Below are 21,163 nucleotides of genomic sequence, written 5' to 3'. Positions count from 1 at the left end.
GGGAAGGATACTTTGGAAATGTAATAGGTTACAGGTTACAAGTTATCCTATTTAAAATGTAACAAGTAGTGTAACTTTGTCCATTACTTTATTAACTGATTAAATCTGATTAATTTTTATCACTTTTCTAAATTTCCTATTAATGCTTTAAACTTGTAAAAAAATTTAAGCATTTAAACCAGGCAGGGTTAACCTTACAATAGTACTATAAACACTGATTACTGTCAGACTCTTTAATCACTTGAATTAAGATCAACCACCACAAAATCAGATTTAGCAGCTCTTTTTACTTTTAAACCGTTCTCAGGTTATCTTTGCCTAGCCATGACAGGAAACACTGGCATCTAACAATGATTTGAAAAAAAAAAAGTTAATCTTGAAAAATAAAGTAAAACAGGTGCACCTATTTTTTAATCAAGTAAGGCTGTTACGTGTAACTAGTCCCCACAACTTAGTATGGCATCTAATTTGATTAAAATGTATTCTGCAAAACCCAGTGTAGTATTTTGGAGTTAGAATTGTGTCTTATAATGTGACTATTTAATCTAGATCTGGACTTCGGAGCGGGTTGGGGGATGTTTTTATTATTATTATTATTAATTTATCTGTGTGTTAGGGCTGTTTGCATGTAAAATTATCCACAATTTATTGTTATTATAGTTATAAATACACGTAACACGTGTAAAAAAGTCATCTTAAAATAAAGTGTTACAAATGTTTTTATTTAAATAAGGATTCATTTACAATAACGTTTACCGAACCGTACATCGTCTTCAAGTGTGAAAGGTTTTGAAACGTAGTATCTATCTTTGTCCACTAGAGGACAGTATTGATCACAAAATAAATCTCAGAAGTTGGCTGTGAGCAAGTGAGGTTCATGCGTTCTAAAGTATTTACATACTGTTGCAGACATTGCCATTTGCCAGATGTATTGTTTTTAAAGGTATGAAGACACCTGTTGATTTTTTTTATCTCTTTGAAATGAATACCTGAAAGGTGTATTGTTATTGTTATTTTATATTACTTCATGGGAAATTCTCACATATCATTTAGCACAAATCACTCATTCATTAAATAAAAGAGCACTGTAGCTAGTTGAAAATAAAGATGGAGATTTGCTTTGCATAATCATAATTCCATGCAGTTAGTTTGTGTTCTAAATTAATGACCACACCGCATTTGCTTACTGAATTGTTTTGTTTTTTTTGACAGTTTGTCAATAGCTTGCTGGATATATTATATTATCAGAATGATAACAAAAAATTATAATAAAAAAAGAAAGTTCACGACACCACATTTCCTTACAGCATTGCTACCATGTGTAATAAGGTGTTTTGTTCTTCGAACAGCATTTATTCAGTAATAGTGAGGAAATGTCTATTCCTGGAAGTTAAAATATCAAACCATTTTTTGCTTTCATTATTTGGAAGGCATATACTGACTGTCAGCATCTACCCAAAAGTAACTGAACCATGGCCTTACTGGAAAGTCTCTCACAGTCAGATTTTCATTTTTCTATATTTAACAGCAAGTACAAAAGAAAAGTCATGTATTGTTAGTCAAAAACCGCCTTACATTGTTATTTTTAAAAGTTGTGTGTTAATTACTGAGAGTGATAATAGAATTTTATACCTTGCTGCCATAAAATTATTTTATTTAACCGTTTTTTATTTATTTATTTATTTTTGTTTTTTTATGAAAGTGTCTGTGAGACATTATCTGCTCTATAATTTAGTGAGAACAACTTGAGGGATTTTTGAGCACATTTGAGCATATTTGCCCTCAGCAGTTCCAACATGCCCTTTTTATTTATTCATTTATTTTTAAGGTTTTCATGTTCAGTTCAGTGGTTGGCACACACGTGAGGTGAAGAATTAATGTCACAAAGATTGGTAACTTGTCAAGTTGATACTTCTTCCTAACCATCTGTGCAAGTGCCGAGTTATTAACAGTGTGCAATGGTGTTTAAACAAGTGGCCCCAGATAAATGGAGTGACACAGAAATGAAAAAAACATCTCAATCTTTGTTTTTATGACTGCTCACTCTTTATGGCTTACTCATCTTTATGTTGTTTCAGTATTTTCAATATTATTTGCATAACACAAAAAAAAAAAAAAAAAAAAAAAAAAAAAAAAAAATCCAGTATGGCGTTTTGAGTGTCTCAAAGCCATAAGTGTGTGCCATTAGCAGTATATTTGAACTGAGAGTTGCAGTGGAGGGAAATATTATACTTTACCATTATCAACGATAATCACAGTTTTCTACTAAAATATGAGGCAGCACAACAGTTTTAAACACTGAAGATTATTAGAAATGTTTCTTGAGCAAATCAGCATAGAACTTTTTTGAAGGTTCACGTGAGACACTGAAGACTGGAGCAATGATGCTGGAGACTCAACTTTGACATCACAAGAAAAAATTACATTTTAAAATATAAAAAATAAAAAAATTCATTTTTAAGTATAATAATATTTCACTTGATTACTATTTTATAACATTTGCATATATTATTTGATCAAATGAATGCAGCCTTAGTGAGTATAAGAGACTTAAAAAAAAATTGTACGGAACTCAAAAGTTTTGAACAGTAGTGCATAATTGAAATTGTAATGTACATACATTGTAATCTATATTATTTTTTTATGTTAGCATATTTGTTGTATTGTATGACTTCAGAATACATGAAATATAGTGCAAAAGCCATGGCTAATTCTTTATATAACTGGACAGCCCAGAACTTTACTTATGAAAAAGATATAGGGATATGGGCAAAATATTTGTTTTTTACCGATTTGTTGTATTTTTCTCTGTAAACGGCAAAAAGTTGATCATACTGATTTTCAAGTTAAGGATTCATTAGTTTGAATGTACATTGAACCAAAAACTATCATAACATATAGTTGATGACTTTATTTCTGACAAAACATCCCATATTTTGGTAGTGACAGTAATGCTTTTATAGAAACCACATCACATTACCAGAATTTTAACTCGCATATTAAAATACTACTAAACCATACTAAAATACAAAAAACTACATAACTGCACAAAACAGTCACTACCGAAACATGTAATCATTGTTTTGGTAATGACAATTCTATGTCAAAAAACAAAACAAAAAAAAAAAAAACAACCAAAGATGTCACTACAAAAACTGTACCAAATGTTTTGGTAGTGACTGTTTTGGTAGCGGCAATTTTAGATACTTTTGAACATAGCTCAAAGATGCTATTCAGCACATGTTAGCTAGCACAGTTCTGAACAGTGGTACACATTTAAAAACGAGGTGATATGGAATAACTCTCAAAAGAGTCTGCTTAATTGCCGAAAAAAGCTGTTCGGTAGTGACGCTTCTTAAAGTTACACACAGATCATACATTTATGGGTTTAGTTCAAATCAGTCTCAGCCAATAGATTAACACATATAGTGTTTTGGTAGTGGCATTAAAAATGCGGGACACATTTTTTTACATACAATTTCATAATTTACAAACAAATATATATATATACATGTTTTTAATTACACGATTACAAAAACAACAATGGAAAAAAAATTATTTCAATTTCAATTTCATGAGTTGAAATTTAGGGGTTAGAGTGCGGGACAGCCATCTCCCAATTGAAAGTACCCAATAAATGACGATTATATATATATAAATACTTATTTACAATATATATATATATATATATATATATATATATATATATATATATATATATCCATTCTGTCATGATGGCAGGAATGTTGAGATAATTAATTTAGAGATTTCTTATTAACAAAAAACAACAAAATAATTTGCTGTCTTTGTATTTCGTACTTTGAATTTTCAGTCAACATTTACAATCACATTTCCATTTTATGTTTCTGGTAAGCGACACATTTAGCGTGAGAAGAGATGGCACTGTAGGATATCCAACTGGGAGAGGTGGGATCCATATAGAAACAGGAAGGAGTGCACATGAGTCACTTAGAGAAAGGACAAAAACTCTAATCTTTGTTTTGGCAGTCACACCGTCCAAATAACCCTAGATGAAAAGTCACTAAAATGACTTACATACATCTCCAGTGCAATTGAATTCACTGTGTAGACATAAGACTTCACCATTGAGAGATGAGGTATCAGATCTTCATTTCTGGTCCACATTTTTCCCTCATTCTGAAACACCTACAACTGTCAAAATGTGGTTTTAACAAATTTTATAATGTAAGTAAACTGCCAATGTAGCATTGAATGGTGCTATAATGCTAAGCAAAGGTGTATGAAAAACACACCATGCTATAATAAAAACCTGAAATGACCAGCAAAGGTTAGTCTTGAAATTACCAACGATGATGGCGTGTCATTCGTGCTCACTCCTCGCTAATCTGGAAGGTTGATGCAAATGCTTGAAAAACGTCCTGGCAATTATTTGCATGCAAACAAATGTGTGAGGGTCATTTCAAAAGCTGACTTCTGATCAGCATCTATAGTATAGTTCACTAAGCGGAGTTGGATTTCGTGTCTTTGGTATAATGGTCAAATTCAGCTGGAGTTTGGGAGCAGACCTAGTTGTTTCACTGGGATAGATAGCTGAGCAGATTTCCTGCCATTTACATCTGACGCATCTGCATCATGGAAACGGGTAAGGTGCAATTTAACCTCTTTATTGGCATCTAAAAACTCTAGCTTGAGCTCAGTTTTAATCATGCTGTTTAATTTGAAGTTTAAGATTAATCTCCTCGGAATGATTAAACGCCATCATTTAATATGTAATGTTAACCAGTCTGATTGCTTAATTACAAGACAAAATCAGTTTTAACATTTATAATGCAGCTAAAATGGTATTTCAGACCATCTTCAATGCTTCAGAGCTCCTTCATTCATGAAGCTGGGGTCTTTTACATAACGCTACAATGATTTTTGCATGCAATTTCCTATCACCATCATTTTAAATTGCAAATACACTGTTCTGTTGACTAGGATCTTTGCTTCCCAGGAATTATCTTTTTGTATTTTCTCGAAATAAACTTCAAATGCAATGCTGCGCGATGACCTTGCTTTCCTCCGTCTGTATCCTACTCCCTTTAGCTACGAGGTCGTAAAGGCAGATTGACATAAACATAAAATAATAATCGTCCCCTCGTGATGTTTCAACTAGACGGAGTTAGTGTTTGTAAACTGACCGATTTGCATTGACCAAAACCAAAGATAATTTCCATGCCAGTTATAGATGCACGCCATAAAACTGACAAGAGATACTGTACCTGCTCGAAAATGAAGCTGCAAATGAGAAATTATCGTGCACTTGTGATCATAAACGTGCAGTTATTAAGCAAACCAGACCTTGTGCATGAATACCATCAACAGCTGTATTTGTTTTTGCAGCTGAATGATTGATATCCTGCACAAATGGAGTCATGTTTACAAGTGCGTTACGTTCCTGCCTTTGTGTGTTTGTGCAGAATGCTCGAAGAGAGTGTATCAGGGAGTCAGGGTGAAGCACACGGTGAAAGATCTGCTGGCAGAGAGGAGGTCACGGCAGACGAGCGGCCCGCGCTACCCTGTAAGTCCACGGCTTCATCTCACCTGGTCAATACCCTCAACTGAAACACACCCCACCCTGTCATTCACAATGCCTCCTTTCACTCCATTCATGCTGCCACTCTGCTCTTCTTTCATATATGCAAACAGACAGTTTAAAACAGTTGGTAAATTCTGTGCCCCGCCACTTTATTTGCTCATTGGCTTATCTTTTTTATTCTAATGATGAAGCTATGACCTCTGATACAAGCCCTCGGAGTCTCGTCCTTTTCTCAGACGGCAAAGCCTGTTAGTGAATACCTTCACATAAGCGGCAGACAATAGAAGCAGCGCTGATGGTCATGAGCTCCTGAGGTTTGGGAGTCAATCATCCTTTTGCTGCTGTAGTATGGCTATGCAAAGTCAAACACTCGCACACCTGCTCCACTGTATTGTTCCTCCTGTAGACCACAGACAAGTCGCCTGTTGTCTCTCTAGACGAGCACAAATCAGACTTGCAGACATCTGGCTGCACAAGAGAGAAAGCTTTTCTCCATGTCAATGGTACAGTGTACTGGCTTTTGTTTGAATACGGAGAGTAATGGCTTCTGACCCGCCACTCTACAAACTGATAGTACTGCGAGATTTCAAACATTGTATTAAATCTTGAATTGTAAATTGTACCAAAAAAATTTATTAAATTATGAGATTCAATACTTAAAAAAAAAATATTAATTGCCATGAAAATAAAATTACCCTTTCTAAAAAGTCAAAATGATATATATATTTGAATACTACTTATAAATCCTTTTAAATATATTTTTAATATTCTTAAAATTATTTATGTATATGTTATCTATCTATCTATCTATCTATCTATCTATCTATCTATCTATCTATCTATCTATCTATCTATCTATCTATGTGTGTATATTTGTACACACACACACACAATATTTTATGTATAATATAAATATATATATATATTTACATTTATTCATTTAGCAGACGCTTTTATCCAAAGCGACTTACAGATGAATATATATATATATTAGTTTAATATTAAAAAGTAAATGCTTAGATGAAATATTCTTAACACTATACATTATATTTCATTAATAAATAATATGAATAATAAAAATGATAAATATTTTCCTAAATAATGAAACAACGAGCAACGAAAATCTGTGTGATTCTCTCATATTACAGTTTCGTGACCATTGTGTCTTCAGATTTCCATGCGTGATGTCCTATTGGTACTTTGAGCGGTGAATGGTAATTAATCTTTTGTAGGTAATGCAATAGATGAAAAGTAACTATGTTTTCGAAGCATAATAAAATGACATGTATGTAGGTGTCAATCATTGTGATCCCACAGGGACACGACTGGGACCAAACACATTCTACAATGGCAGAGCAGGGGGAGGGTTGCACAGGAGAATCGGAGCATGTCGAGGCCACACAGAACAAAAATTGCTTTGTAATAAGCTTACATCTGTATCTATGGCCTTTTATTTGGGGTAGAAGAGCCATCTGCAGACTTCAGCAAACGTTGTCCACAGAAGTCATGTCCAAACACAGGACCAAAACAATACAGACACTTGCCAAGGGTTCCAGACGAACAATAGTAAAATACTACTCTTATATAATCTTTGGTCAAAGAAAAATGTTTAAATAAAAGTTGCATGGATTAGAAAGTAAACATTTTACCGTGAGAGCTGATGTTACAGAATGTGATTAGATTTTATTTTGCATGTTGGCTTTAAGTATTGTTTGAAAGACAATACTCAATAATAGTAAGTGTAACTGTAGTACGAAGGAGACGCTATTATAGTTTTTGATAATATTTTTAATTATCTTTCATTTTAATATTTATTTTAAATTGTCATTTTACTTAACAGATGTTTTTAATTTCTTTTTTACTTGAAATTGTACTGAATTTACAGAATTTTTCTGTGTGTTCATTTTTTATATTATGTCAACATAGCTTTTATTAATTTTTATTTCAATTTTAGTTTTAGTTATTTTGGTGCAAATTAAACAAATTAAAAAAGTATAATTATATTATAATAACCTTGATCATGGCATAACATTATATTATAGATTTTTTTATGTTGTATGAAGTATTGTTTTACGTTTTGTGTTTTTAGTAAGCAATATTTATTAGGACTGAGACACTATTGTATTTTTGAATTCATTTCTATATATATATATATATATATATATATATATATATATATATATATATATATATATATATATATATATATATATCTCAAGTTAAATATTATTTTATTTTAAGTAACAAAAATGTTTTAGTCTTGGTTAATGACCAAGAATAGATACATATCAACGAGGCATTAAATCAAGAGCAGAGTCCTGGTAGTGGCTGCCAAGTTAATGCACAGCACTGAACTTCATTTGCCTGTTTCACACTCTTGTACAGTAGAGTTATTTCACTGCTGGCTCAAGAGGCTTGGAAACCAGCAGCCCCCTCACTTCCACCTACTCCAGCTTGGTTTATCTTGAGGCTGAATCAGGTGCAGTGTCACAGCCTTTGGAGCTCTTCAACAGCCTGATTTCCATACCATGCCTTCAAAGAGGCACTGAGGCGTAGGTTGTTCACATAGGGAAGTCTTGGGATGCGCAAATGACATTCAAATACTAGCCTCAAAATTTGTTTGCCCTCCAGCCAGTGCTGCCTTGATATCAGCTCTTTTATGCTTGTAATATGCAAACGAATGAGATCCTGTGTCTGTCTATTGCCTCACCAATAGCCCTCGACCATTTAATAACAAAATTGTATGGGACAAATCTCTAAGTCCCACTGGCGTTTTTGTAGTAGAAGAACGGAACCTTAACTAGTCGCATCCTCTAACTGGTTGAAAGAGAAAGTGAGATATACAACATATTTGTGTTTTAGAGGTGCTTTTGATTTTTGTTCTTCATTGGATCAGGTTGTTTGTTTCGAACCCTTGCACGTGAGACACCCTCTAAGATTTGGGGCAGTTCAATAGATGCATGCAAATATTTTGCGTGTTAGCTTGTCGTGTGCCATTAAGATTGGATTGCATTAGTCAAACGAACTAAATGATCACAGAAAACTAATGGGAAATTAATGATATGAATTTTTTTCCAGGGTGCCTCGTCTCCTCCGAGTCCATTTGGTCCAATGACTGGTGAGTCTCCAACAATTTACATGCATATTAAGTCAGAAATGTGCAATGCCTTTCCTAGATGTGTTAAATTCTGTGCTGGTCATGAATTGAATTCAAGTAATGATCAAGACTGTTGTGTTCTCTTCAGGTTCTCATATGCTTCCTAGTTACTATGGCATGAGAAGACCTTTCATTTCAGACGCAGAGTTTTGTTCCTCAACAAAATCATTTTCTGCTGACGTCTACCCCTCATCGCTAACGGGAAAGTCTCTCTCGTGTGACACCGGATGCGTGCCTGGTTATTCCTCACTTATAGACAGCTTCTACCCGGAGTCTTTTGGCGACTACCGCAGCACTGCTTTCTCCAGCGGAGGAAGTACAATATTCTCGCCCTCTGCATTGTCTTCTTTGCTCCCTTCTTACTCCAGTGACACTTCACATTATTTGCTGGTAAGATATGGCATATGGAGTGAGGTGGCACAGTAGCAAAAAATGTCGGTGATTTTGAAATCTAGACAAAATCCATCTGCAAAGTCTGCAAGGGTGGGACAACATTTGTTCTGCTTAGTCGTAGAAATATTAGTAGTCCAGCCATTTTTAAGCAATGAAGATCACATTATTTTGTGATGTCAACTTTATTTTCATATGGAACAAATTTCAAATGAATCAATAAATTATCCTAGTTTTCAGGCAGTTTCATCCAAGTGCTACACATTCTTAGAAAATAGAACATAAAAATAATTATATAATAAATAAAAAATTATATTATATCATATTTTCTCTGTTTATGTAATTGCAAGTAAATATATTTTCAGTTTAGCCATTTATTTCAAACATTTGCATAAAATTGTTCAAAGTATTATTATACATTTATTCATTTTAGCATATAAGATAGGCCCGAGTATTAATTCTAAAGACATATTTTATATACTTTATCACATTCATATTTAATATTTTTTTTTGAAAATGGAAATTAAGTTTCAAATGAAACAGTTTCATCAAGTATTATACATTTTTTGGAACAGAAAATAAATATTTATGTGTCTAATTGTTTATTCTATTTTATTTTGTGTTAATTTTTATATTTTTATTTAATTTCAAATGAATAAAAAAAGTATACAATTACTTTAAAAAAAAGTTTTAAAACATTTTGGCTTTAGTACAAAATTTGATTCAGTAAGTTTTTGCATGTAAATATAAATCACTGTCACCTCAGATTTGAGGCTAATGAATTCTTTCTCTTGTTCACTGCAGAGGGACTCTTGGGAGGCCACGGGGGGCGACGGAGTGGAGGGTTTGTGTGGAGATGCTCTGGCTCCCATGCCCCTATCTACACCCAGTTCTCTGGTCAACCCCGGCACCGTCAGCCCGACCCAGTTCCGCTCATCGTCCCGGGACTCTAGCATGACGTCTTCACAGTCATACTCTCTCCATTCACTAGATGAAGTCAATTATCACTCCTCATTTCAGACCAACTCTGGCAGCTTTGCTTCCCCTTCATTCATGACTGAGCCTGCGACCAAACTAGTGCCAGTACTTCCCTCAGAAGATACTGAAAGTGCCCCTTCAGCCTTGAGCGACAGCCTGGCTTGGGGCAAGGAGGACACTGCTAGCACTTGGTCACAGTATGAGGTCAGAAGGGCATTCTGAGATTGAACTGGAACGAAATGAAGGCTCACCAGCCTAGCAGATCAACATCTCTTTAATAGACAACAATAAGCACTACAAGCTTTTTTTTTTTCTTTGACAGTTTTACTTAGCAGAGCTAAGACTTAATATTGGGGAACAAATTATATCTTAAAAGTAATGTTTTTATTGTATTGTTTATTATAATTGTCTCTTCTTTCTTTATATTAAAACTGATATTGTCTCAGTAGAATAATTAGGATAATAATCAGTATAAGGAGTCTATATAACAGATTTTGAAAAAAATGTGTGACACGCAAGTGACTGAGTCTATATAAATGTATATTATCAGCAAAAATGAAGTGTTACAACATTTATAGTTGATGTGTAATATCTAACCCTATTTCTCTTCTTGTGAGTCTTTCATTTCAAAAGCATGTTGTGAAAATGGTCTTAAAGGTAAATAAACTAGAATTACAAAAAAAGTATTCTTGTAACTCTACAGCACAATGGACTGATGTAAACACAATATAAAAAAAACATTACATTTAATGAAACCTCAAACTTACAAACATGTTCAAGAGAACAAAATCATTAAAACACGTTTTTCTTCAGTGTATATTCATAATACACACATATTTATTCAAATACAACTTAGAGGGTTAGGAAAAAAATATATAAATTAAGGGGGAAAACAGATGTCTTTTCTTTCTTTCAGATTTTTTAGATAAAGAGATGAAAGTCAGTTTTACTCCTAAAGAGTCTGCCACGAACCAGATGTGTATAAAATATACCATATAAAATTAATGAACTGATTATGATTTTTCAGATGCTTTACTATATATATATATATATATATATATATATATATATATATATATATATATATATATATATATATATATATATATATATATATATATATATATATATATACTATATAATAACAAATATTCTTTAAGATTAAAGAAAAGGGATAATTTCAGAAGGCTTACTAAAATGAGAGCATAAATCAGACCATCATTCGCAATAATAATAATAAAAATAAAAATACTGCTATCACGTTTAAAGTGTACAGAAAGCATTTCATGGTCCAATAATTAAAACAAATGTCTCTGAATTACAGTACTGATTTAATAGTCAATATTGGAATATATTTCTCTAGTCCTTTTTTTTACTCCTGCATGTGGAAAATGTGCATAAAGTGTTTACATTTATTGCCAAATTAACTATGTATACTTTATATTTATATAATATCAGAGGTGTAAAAAGTACTCAAAAGTTTTACTCAAGTGAAAGTACAAGTGAAAGTACAAGTACTCAGTAAAAATTTTACTCAGTTAAACGTACAAGTATCTGGTCAAAAACATACTTGAGTAATAGTAAAAAATTGTACTCAAGTATTAAAAAAGTAGAAGTACTTTTTTTCTGACAGACATACAGAAGAATTGTTAAAGGGAGAGAATGAAAAAATGCAATGGCACAGGTCAGACATGTATATTTAGTCCAACAACAACAATCAAAATGAAACCCAGCAGAACACCAAAAAACAAACAAACGAAAAAATACAGGGAAAAGGATTAAAAGGAAACTCCATCATTTCCACCCTCATGCCATCCTATATGACTTTCATTTATCAGATGGTAGACTAAGAGTTTTAGGGGAAATAAAAAGTATCTTTATATAATGAAAGTGTATGGGACATCCAAAATGACACTTATAAAAATTATACACAAAGTGAATATGACAGTAACTCATGCAGCCCCTGTTAATGTCTTCTTAAGTGAAACGATATGTAAGAAAAATACAAATACCAATATTTGAATTTTGACCGTCATGTTCCCTTTGTGTGGTTTCTGAAGTGGTCCTGTCCCCTTGCACTATATGGACTACAAATATTTGCTTGTGTTCATGTGAAGAAAGAAAGTCATAAACATCTGGGATGACAGAGGTTCAGTAAATGGTGAGATTTTTTTTTAATTTTTGGGTAAACTATCCCTTTGAAGAACAAGATGTGATGGAGAGGCTATAATATATTCCAGACAGAATACAGGAATGTGTTGAATTAATGAGGAGAGTCATAGAATTAATACATACAACGTTAACGTTTTAGGCCACTTTATTTGTATTGTCTATTCAATGTCACTGTCTTGATAAATAATTATTTGTGACTAATTAGATTAATTAATAAGAAAAAAAATGAAATTGTTTAGATTAAAAAAAATATTCACTGACAGTCCTAATTCCTACTTAATGATTCATATAATGACATACATGTATTGTAAATACAACTTATCCACCATCTGGCAAGAACATCACTAAACATGAATTACAATTTATTTAGCATGTAATGTTTATTAAAATATTTTTTGGAGATTTGTAACACTTAATAAAAATAAAAAAAATCCCTCAAAAATAGTAATTGTATTTAAATTCTCATCACTGATTTTATTTGCACTGAATTTTGTGCATTCAGCTAATATCTAATGGACAACTTTTCTACCTCAATATGCTTCAATATGCTTCAATATGCAACTTTTGAAGCCAGACATTTACCTGATGAAAGTCATAATTGAAGTAGAAATGTGTGTGTTTGATGCATGAAAACAATGATCATTAGTTCTCACTTCAGGCACACACGTTTGAGCTTCTGTTTACCATATTTAATGTGCACACAATAAAATAAAAATATAATATGCTTTTCAAGATCAAATAAAATTGTAAGGAGTAAAAAGTACAAAATTTTCATCATAAATGTAACCAAGTAAAAGTACAAGTAGTCAGTTTAAATTGTACTTGAGTAAAGTACAAATCCCCCAAAATAATACTCAAGTACAGTGTATGAGCCAGACCAGCGTTGTAAAATGAAATGTAGTTACACGCCACCTTCTTGTATTCTCTGGTTTAGTCACCAGGGGGCGTCATTCAACCACCTCAACTACCTCCTCAACCCGGCTGAAGCGTTTCTTCGAGATTTTACTTAGAATTATGGAAGATCTATTCAGAAATGGGACTGATATATATATAAAAAAAGGACGGTCAAGAAAATTATATTTTGAAACTCGAGGTCTATTTGCAGTGGATTAATATTACAAAACAATTTCACAAAGGAGTAAAACGTCCATTCTGACACAGTTTGAATTCATACTAACCAAGGTGTCTGAAGACGCATTAATAAAAAAAAAAACATGTTGTATCAATACTTCAATCTCTAATTATACTGCTGTTTGTCTGTAGCCTTCCACATGCCACATGGAGCCAATCTCAGACTTAATTTCTAAGTCAAAGAACACCTGCATTTAGGCTAATAATTCTCGCGTTCAGTCTTAAAATACTCGATATTCGTGAATAAACAACAGCATTATGATTTCAGTGGTCTCAAGAAATGCAAATACGCCACTACACGAGCTTTTGCATTTCAATGATTTCAGAAATAAAAGGAAGTCAGGTGAAATTTTTATTTGAGATCAAAATAACACCCTGCTTATTGATAAGGATTAAATAAAGATAATTAATTAATTATTTAAACGGTTGCATTAAAACAAAACTACCCTGGGAAAAGAAATATATAAATACTGTCATGCACACTGATCGTTGTTTAAATCTCATTTTAACTGGCTTTTGGTTTTCAACGATAGCCATTGAAGCTTTCAATTAAATATTTAAATCTAATTTAATTTATTTCATATTCAGCCTTTTTGTAACTGTCTCCACTGTCCCAGGAACTTGACTTTAACAGACGTCCCAATTGTTCTGGTGACAAACATGGCTGCTATCATATGCCACGCCCACCACTCCAATAATTCTTAAAATATTGCATAAATGTGATCCACAAGACGTAATATATATATTTTTTGACAAGACTATCTATTACAGAAGATATTAATAATGTTCTATGGCATGTATAACTTCATTGGTGCTTTCAGCCTCACAGCAAAGTTGAAATAGTGCTTCTAAGGGAGACTCCAACCACCAACTCCAAAAGGATGATAAAATGTTAGAAATATATATTTGGTTGATGTCAAAATGTGAAACAACACAACATTCTATTAAAAGAGATGTTATTATATGCACTGTAATAGCGAATATCACTCAGAAATAAGTCTTTTTACGAAGCTTTTGAATATTCAAATTGAAAGTATCGCGCAATCAAATCATTGTCAAATCATTGAGTTCTTGGGGTTTTAAATAGTAGGGATGAGGGGAGAAAAACTCAAACTAAAATATCCCTAGCTATATTACTGTATAATTGTATGTCCTGAGAGTGTTTTGAGGTTACTTTGTTGAGACTTTTTAAGACTTTTGTGAATAATTCGTTCTTGCCCATATAATAGAGCAAAGAACTGACGTTGGGGTATTTCACTGTAGCACTTCCAGAGTTTTCCTCCTTTTCAGGCCAATATGTCTGGTAAGTAAAAATTTATTTTTCATTCATATAGATGTTTTCGTCTTCTGCAACCTGAAAAAGATTGAGAAAAAAAAGTATGTTAATTAAAATCAATAAATACATTGATAAAAGTTGCTTGGAAATGTATAGGTCAAAGCATGCAGTCTTACTAATATTTAAAAAACAGCAAGCACATATGGAGGATCACATTTAAACAAATTGGTGCATTTTATATATAGGCTGTACATATATTTAAAAAAAGTGATGCATGGAATTTCTTGCAGTTTAATGGGAATAGTAAATTTTTTTCTGATGATTAATTCGAGCTCATGTTTTATTTATATCTTGAATTGTCTGTCTGCCTCGTATTTTTTTACTCAACTTTCCTTCAAACAAATCTGAACATGCGTTTTTCTGAAGATTTATTTGCGGTGTTATTTTAGACTTTACAACGTCGACCACCGTGTCCAGCTGAATGCAATGGTTTTCGGAATAACCAGCGCTAAATGATGACTGAATGGCCTATAATTTCGACGTTTTAACCAGAATTCAAACTTCGCATCAGAGCGCATATGAATATTTATTAGGATAGGTTTAGCTGTCAATGAGCCCATCAAAACACTGCCGAAGGACGTTTTTGCTATCTTCTCAACATCAGCGCACTTTTTTGCGCTCTGTAAACTCAGCTGCCTCTGCGTGGCGTTGTTTTGAATCACTTATGATGAGAGAGATTTTTTATAATTACATATATAAATATATATATTAACGCGGATCAGGAAGACGTCCCACTGTGTATGTCTTCACAAGACTGAACAACCAATTAAAAAATTTGGAAACAGCTATTTTCCATCTATTTTTTTACCCATTTCATTTTGGGGGACGTTATTAGGCGCGGCTTCACTAATGTAGGAAGAGATAGGAGGACTGCCCATTATATCAAGAAATAACTTCACATCTGCCGAGAGGATCGCAAAAACTAACTTGGACCACAGACTTTTTTAAGGGAATTTAAAACAACAAACTGTTGCTAATCGACAGCGCCCTCGTAAACAAATCGGGCTGCTTTGTAGCAAACCTAAGCGGGTTTTCGGGCTTCTTTGCTGCAAACGCATTTACATGCGCCTTCTTAAGCCGATTATGTTTATTAAGCCGAAAATGTTAACTTGATCGTGTAAAAACACGGTAACCCGTTTTCTTTTACCGGAGTAAGCTCATAAACTGCGTAAACACAATCCGGTCGAGTTTTTTTTTGTGCCTCTTGTGTGCATGTAAACGGGGAAACCTGGTTATTTTAATAACTTGATATTTGTGAGTTACTAGTGTGCATGTAAACGTGAGTTAACCATCAATTTCGGGCTAACTTTCACTTTTCACTCGTATGCGTCTTTTCCAGTAAGGTTATAAGAGTGTTTTACTTACGTTTGTGACTCGTGGAGGCGTCTACAGAGGGAGCTTCTCTTTCTCCATGTCTCGCCAAGCAGCGTTTTACAGTGATTTCACTTCGCTTCCCGCAAACCCAACTTCGAGCGCCTTTACGCGCAAAACCGTCCTTGATTAAATTAGGCTACTCGCCAGTTTAGTCGAGTTTTAATTTACAGCCACAGGAAACTAAACTGCTAAAACTCCAAATTAAAACCTTCGTCCCGAGGAAAAGATGGCTGGAGAGCATGTTTCTGGAAATTCCTTACTGTCTATTGTAATGCGAAACCTCACCCATTCACTGCCGGATCACCAGCGCGCTCAGACCAATAACTCAGACTTAACTGGAGGCACGGGCATAGTTTTGTAAACATGTGTCTTATATTTTTATGGCGTTTTCCAATGGCAAATTGAAAAATGGAAAAATGTTTTCTGTGTATGTTTAAACATGCAGAGAGGCAATGACAAATAATTATTCTGAATATGAATATAAAAAGGAAAAATATTTTAAGATCTAGTTCTTTTAAAGCTCTAGGAACCTCGTTTTCCTTGCAACTGAATTATTTGGACAACCAGATCGTTTATTCAGTACAGTTTTAAACACATTTCACACAATGTAAAACAACTAAATTGCTATCCACATATACACCCCACCCCTCATCCCCCCACCACAATATACATTTTGCAGATTTTTTAAATATATGTAAATGGTAGAAATGCTTCTAATGTCAACATATTTGACTTTGAAGCCCCACAAAACCATTTACATAATAAATGCATGCTCATCACAGAAGTTTATTCAAGACTTGTGTATTTTAATTACATAGCAGATCCAGACAAAAGTCACATCACTGACCCAGAAACATAGTTTTAAATAAAGATGGATGTTAAAAAAAAAAAAAAAAAAAAAAAAAAAAAAGTTTTTTTTTCTTCACATACTACTGCTTCCCTACAGGTCGTCTGAATTTGGACTAAAGTGTTGAAAATCAATGCCAGTTGTGAACGAAAATGAAATAAAACTCTCTCTCTCTCTCTCTCTCTCTCTCTCTCTTTCTCCATCCAGCAGATAAACCTAAGGTATACCAGGGTGTGCGTGTGAAAACCACAGTTAAGGAGTTACTGCAGAAGCACAGAGCCCTGCAGGCACAGAAAACCGCTACGGTAAACAGTGCTGTTGTATATACGCAATAAAAGTCATAAGTCAGTCACTGACGTCCAAGTTTATGATAGCCAGAGTAAAACTAAGTCTGGTCAGTGCACGACCAAATATAAAAAGCTACTAAACGTCTTAAAGCACCACGCCCACACAGGCCTATCTGTGCTTGAGGCTTCAGTTGATAGCCTACCACATAATAGCACAGCCTAACGGAAGATTTCTTCTTGTTTTTCAGCTGAACGAACGCAATGATTAATGTTTTCCTTTCTCCCTCTCTCCTCCAATTCCAATCCTCTAGAAATCACAAGCCGTGGCTGCTCGAGATGTCTGCTCTACGACCATGAATAGTAAGTTTAAAATACTGACAAATTAACGGAACGGCGATAAGTGATAGTAATCTCAATCCTTTGTCCCATGCAGTCAAGACATTTCACAATGTTGTTTACAAAAGCATCAGATTTCAGTAACCTTACAAGTACCTTTGTGGATATTGAAAAGGCAGACTCACAAAAAAGCTAATAACCTTCAGCCTGCTAACATGTAAGAGCTTGAATTTTAATCAGGAAACTTGAGACAAAGATAAAACAAAGTATACTGACTGCATGCAACTTACTATACTCCAAAACAGAAACCCTTTTCATCCACCGTCAGGCACCAGCCATACCTTTACAATTGTGAGAGGAAGAGTAAATAAATAAATGAAAGAACAATGACACCTATCTATATAGGTGCTCCTTACAGATCCGTGAATGATCTCCGTTTTATAAACTACTATTCAAATGTGATTTAGCTGTTTGGCTGATGGTCTCGTGACATCATCTCAAGTCTTGCTGGCCTAATTTAAATGTTCTCCTGTGCTCAAGCCAGTATTTTCTTCTGTCTTCCCCGCAGCCCACCTTGATGTCTTTGGAATGCAAGCTCCAGAGCCTTATTTCCAGACTCGTCCCTTTACAGAAAATGTCAACATCCCTATGGAAAATGCTTATGATCATCAACAGATGATGCATATGATGCCACCTGAGACTTTCAGCGGCAGTAATTTCGTGTGTCCCACATCTGCGCAGTGGTCTAATGGATATCTACCTTCTAATACGGACCTCTATGGTACCAGCCTGGTATGTGTTTGGTGCTTTTAATTTTTAAGGAACCTTTTTTTTTTGGCAATTGGACGGTTCTGATGCTCAAGTATGTTTGCACTAATAAATAAAATCACGCGTGCAGTATTTTAATAAACATTTTTTTTGTACTTTTAAAATGATTTTCTCAGGTTTCGAGGTCACCCTCAGACTCCTTCAATCTCCCCAGCCCCGTCGACTACAACAGTTACTCTCCCCCTCAGTCCAACTCTTCATCTTCTTCGTGCTACAACTCCCCAACACGGATGGATTTGAGCTCAAGTTTCTCTCCTGAAAATTACCATTATCAGCATTGCAACCTACAGCATTGCTTTTGCCTGTCGCACTGGTCCAATGTGCAGGAAGGCATGGCAACTTCAGAGTTTGCGCCCTACGGCTCATCAGACTGTTTGTATTCATATGGCGACGACAGCTATTTCAGAAGGGATACTTCAAACTCAAACATGTGTTACTTATAAAATGCATTTTGAAGCACTTTGCGCGAAAATCCAGTGTCATAATTGATTAATTCGAATGCATTTGTTACTTTAGATAAAGGAACAAGCAGTGATAGAATGCATGATTGGGCTTAGTTTAGTTGTTTGAGCAAAAAGGTTGATTGCAGAGAGCTAAATATGTGTGAGTATAATTTACAAATTATTCATTTATCTTTTTTTTTTTTTTTTACAATAAACATATTTTTCGTAATTTTACTGGTATCTTTTATTAAAAATCCTTACAGTATATTACTAATGGGGAATAGCTTATATTTCAGATTTGCAGGGTGCAGTTTCTGTTTCTCACTCTCGAAATGAAAATCGGAGCTTTGACAGTGTTTCTTCTTCTTTTTTTTATATTTAAAAAATAAATTAAACGTTTTTATATAACCATATAAATACTGCTGTGGCACAATTATTGTTTTGCATATCAACATTCGACATGAGGAAAAATAGAATAAAAAAGCTGAATAATATGTTATTTTTGATAGTCAACATTGCATTTATTATAGGTCCTATAAGGAGATGTTATCGATTTTCTTTGCTCCTAAAAGTCAATTTACTGAAAAGTTTATTTGCTGCTTTTTTTTTTTTTTTTTGCCTGCATTGGATTTTTCAACTACTTTAATGACTAATCTCACAAAATTAGGTAGAAATCACAGAATTATTGAGACATGTTCATTCGGAGAAGTTGTTTCCTATTTATATGAATATAGATGATTTATCTTTGATTAATCTTTAAACATCGTGTCACACCACAAGCATTATCATTATCACACACTTTCACGAAAAGATAAAATCGACAGAAAATGCAGCCCCGTTAAATTACCTTCAAATAAAGACAATATGAATCGCGCAATTTGCCTATAATGTAGAGATTTTGCAAGAGGTTCAAAGTTCTACATGCACGAATGGTAAACTGGATAAGGACAATAGTTGTAACTTCATATGAAATGCGATACGGTAAACAGTGCATATAGCCTACTCAAAGGAGGTTTTAAGCTTGTGTTCAGAAATTCATTAAAGAACATAAATCAACTAATGCTTCGATATCTTTTTTTTTTTTTTTTCAAACAAGCTGAGACATCAATTCTTTATTTATATTAAATGTCCCGTGTCTCCTTTAACTTCGGGACATGACAGACTTAATCATTTAACGGTCACGCAATGGTCTATTCATTAACTGCAGAAATAGGGAATGTTTTGCAGTCAAACAGAAGGGTGTGTACAGTGATCCAGAGTTGGCAGGCGCACATGCTTTGTGCCTGCTGCTCACCAACTTGGAATTCCCCTCGGGAAAGCGAAGGACAAGGAAGTGTTCCTCTAATCCACACGTTGGCTTCTTGTTCCTTGAATGGCATCCCTCCCACTTCTGCACAACGTGATATGTGATATAGTGATACCAGTGCTTGAAGTGAAAAAAAGAGGCACTCAACCCTCGACCAACCCCTTTAATTAATTATTTTATATTAAATAAATAAGTTGGCTACTTTTTAATTTTCAGAGTTGACAAAGTATGTATAGTGCCACAATCGATCAATAATTAAATAAAAGTTTTCAATACAAATAAGCACAAGTCCAGCTACCAATAAGGACCACAAGGAGACACCAAAGAGCACTACAGCTCCCGCCTTGACTCATCTGTCCTGATCCATTCAGAATCACTAAACCACTGACCCACGGACATCTAAAATGACTTCAGCCTGCATCCATTATAACACTCTTGCTTTTAAACCCAAAAGACGCTGAAAAGAATAACTTACTGTCATCTGGATGTAGGCTAAGTGACAGTTCTCGGCATTAGCGCTGTTTTGATACATTTTCATTTGGCATAGGCTACTCTTCTACGTGCATTATGTGGTGATGATATGAAATTATTGCAGTGTTCATTAATTGTAATTTAATAATAAATGTAACCTACTACTACTACTACTACTACTATTACTAATGTATAGGCCTAATTGGAAACACTAAATGAAATGCCTCTTTTGGTATTGTTATTTTCAGTAATTCAAAGCTTTAGCTATATAGATATATTTATCAAGTCAGTGAGGCAAGTATTCCCTGAGTTTTGGTTTATCAGAAGGGAAACTGCAGAAAGCACAATGTGTGTGTTTTTTTTTTTTTTTCATATTTTAAAATGAGCCTCCATGTCCTGTAAAGCGATTGGGTAATGCCTCTAACAGCCCACATTTATAGGTTAAGTGTTTAAACTAGCCTAACATTGCAATATGCTTGAGCTATTTTATATCTATAGATTTTATTTTAGTTGTGATGATTTGAGAAGGCTCTTGATGATAGGC

The 21,163-nt window shown here is 33.9% G+C and overlaps 2 protein-coding genes and 1 long non-coding RNA gene across 4 annotated transcripts; 2 read left to right on the top strand and 1 right to left on the bottom strand.

The window, feature by feature from the left end:
• The first annotated feature begins 4,472 nt into the window (after positions 1–4,472).
• LOC113115547 (uncharacterized protein C11orf53 homolog) lies at positions 4,473–10,777 on the top strand. Its single transcript, XM_026283130.1, has 5 exons — positions 4,473–4,624; positions 5,445–5,545; positions 8,642–8,681; positions 8,809–9,110; positions 9,915–10,777. The coding sequence occupies exons 1-5, from the start codon at positions 4,615–4,617 to the stop codon at positions 10,308–10,310; spliced, it is 849 nt and encodes a 282-aa protein (XP_026138915.1). The 5' UTR covers positions 4,473–4,614; the 3' UTR covers positions 10,311–10,777.
• Positions 10,778–11,737: 960 nt separating this feature from the next.
• LOC113115178 (uncharacterized) lies at positions 11,738–19,071 on the top strand. 2 transcript variants are annotated; one of them, XM_026282572.1, is made up of 5 exons: positions 11,738–14,694; positions 17,159–17,253; positions 17,547–17,595; positions 18,140–18,363; positions 18,516–19,071. In XM_026282572.1, exons 1-5 carry the CDS (start codon positions 14,688–14,690, stop codon positions 18,840–18,842), a joined length of 702 nt encoding a protein of 233 aa, XP_026138357.1. In that variant the 5' UTR covers positions 11,738–14,687; the 3' UTR covers positions 18,843–19,071. The 2 variants fall into 2 exon arrangements, with proteins under 2 accessions (XP_026138357.1, XP_026138356.1); XM_026282571.1 differs by having other exon boundaries at positions 17,156–17,253.
• Positions 12,388–17,160, bottom strand: LOC113115179 (uncharacterized). Its single transcript, XR_003293839.1, has 2 exons — positions 16,093–17,160; positions 12,388–14,745 (listed from the first exon to the last, which is right to left on the bottom strand). It is a non-coding gene; the product is annotated as an uncharacterized LOC113115179 (long non-coding RNA).
• Positions 19,072–21,163: the final 2,092 nt, after the last annotated feature.

This window comes from Carassius auratus, chromosome 15 (genome assembly GCF_003368295.1).
Source record: "Carassius auratus strain Wakin chromosome 15, ASM336829v1, whole genome shotgun sequence".
NCBI lineage: Eukaryota > Metazoa > Chordata > Actinopteri > Cypriniformes > Cyprinidae > Carassius > Carassius auratus.
Note: the sequence above shows the minus strand (reverse complement) of the source record. Positions and strands in the feature narration are given on the sequence as shown.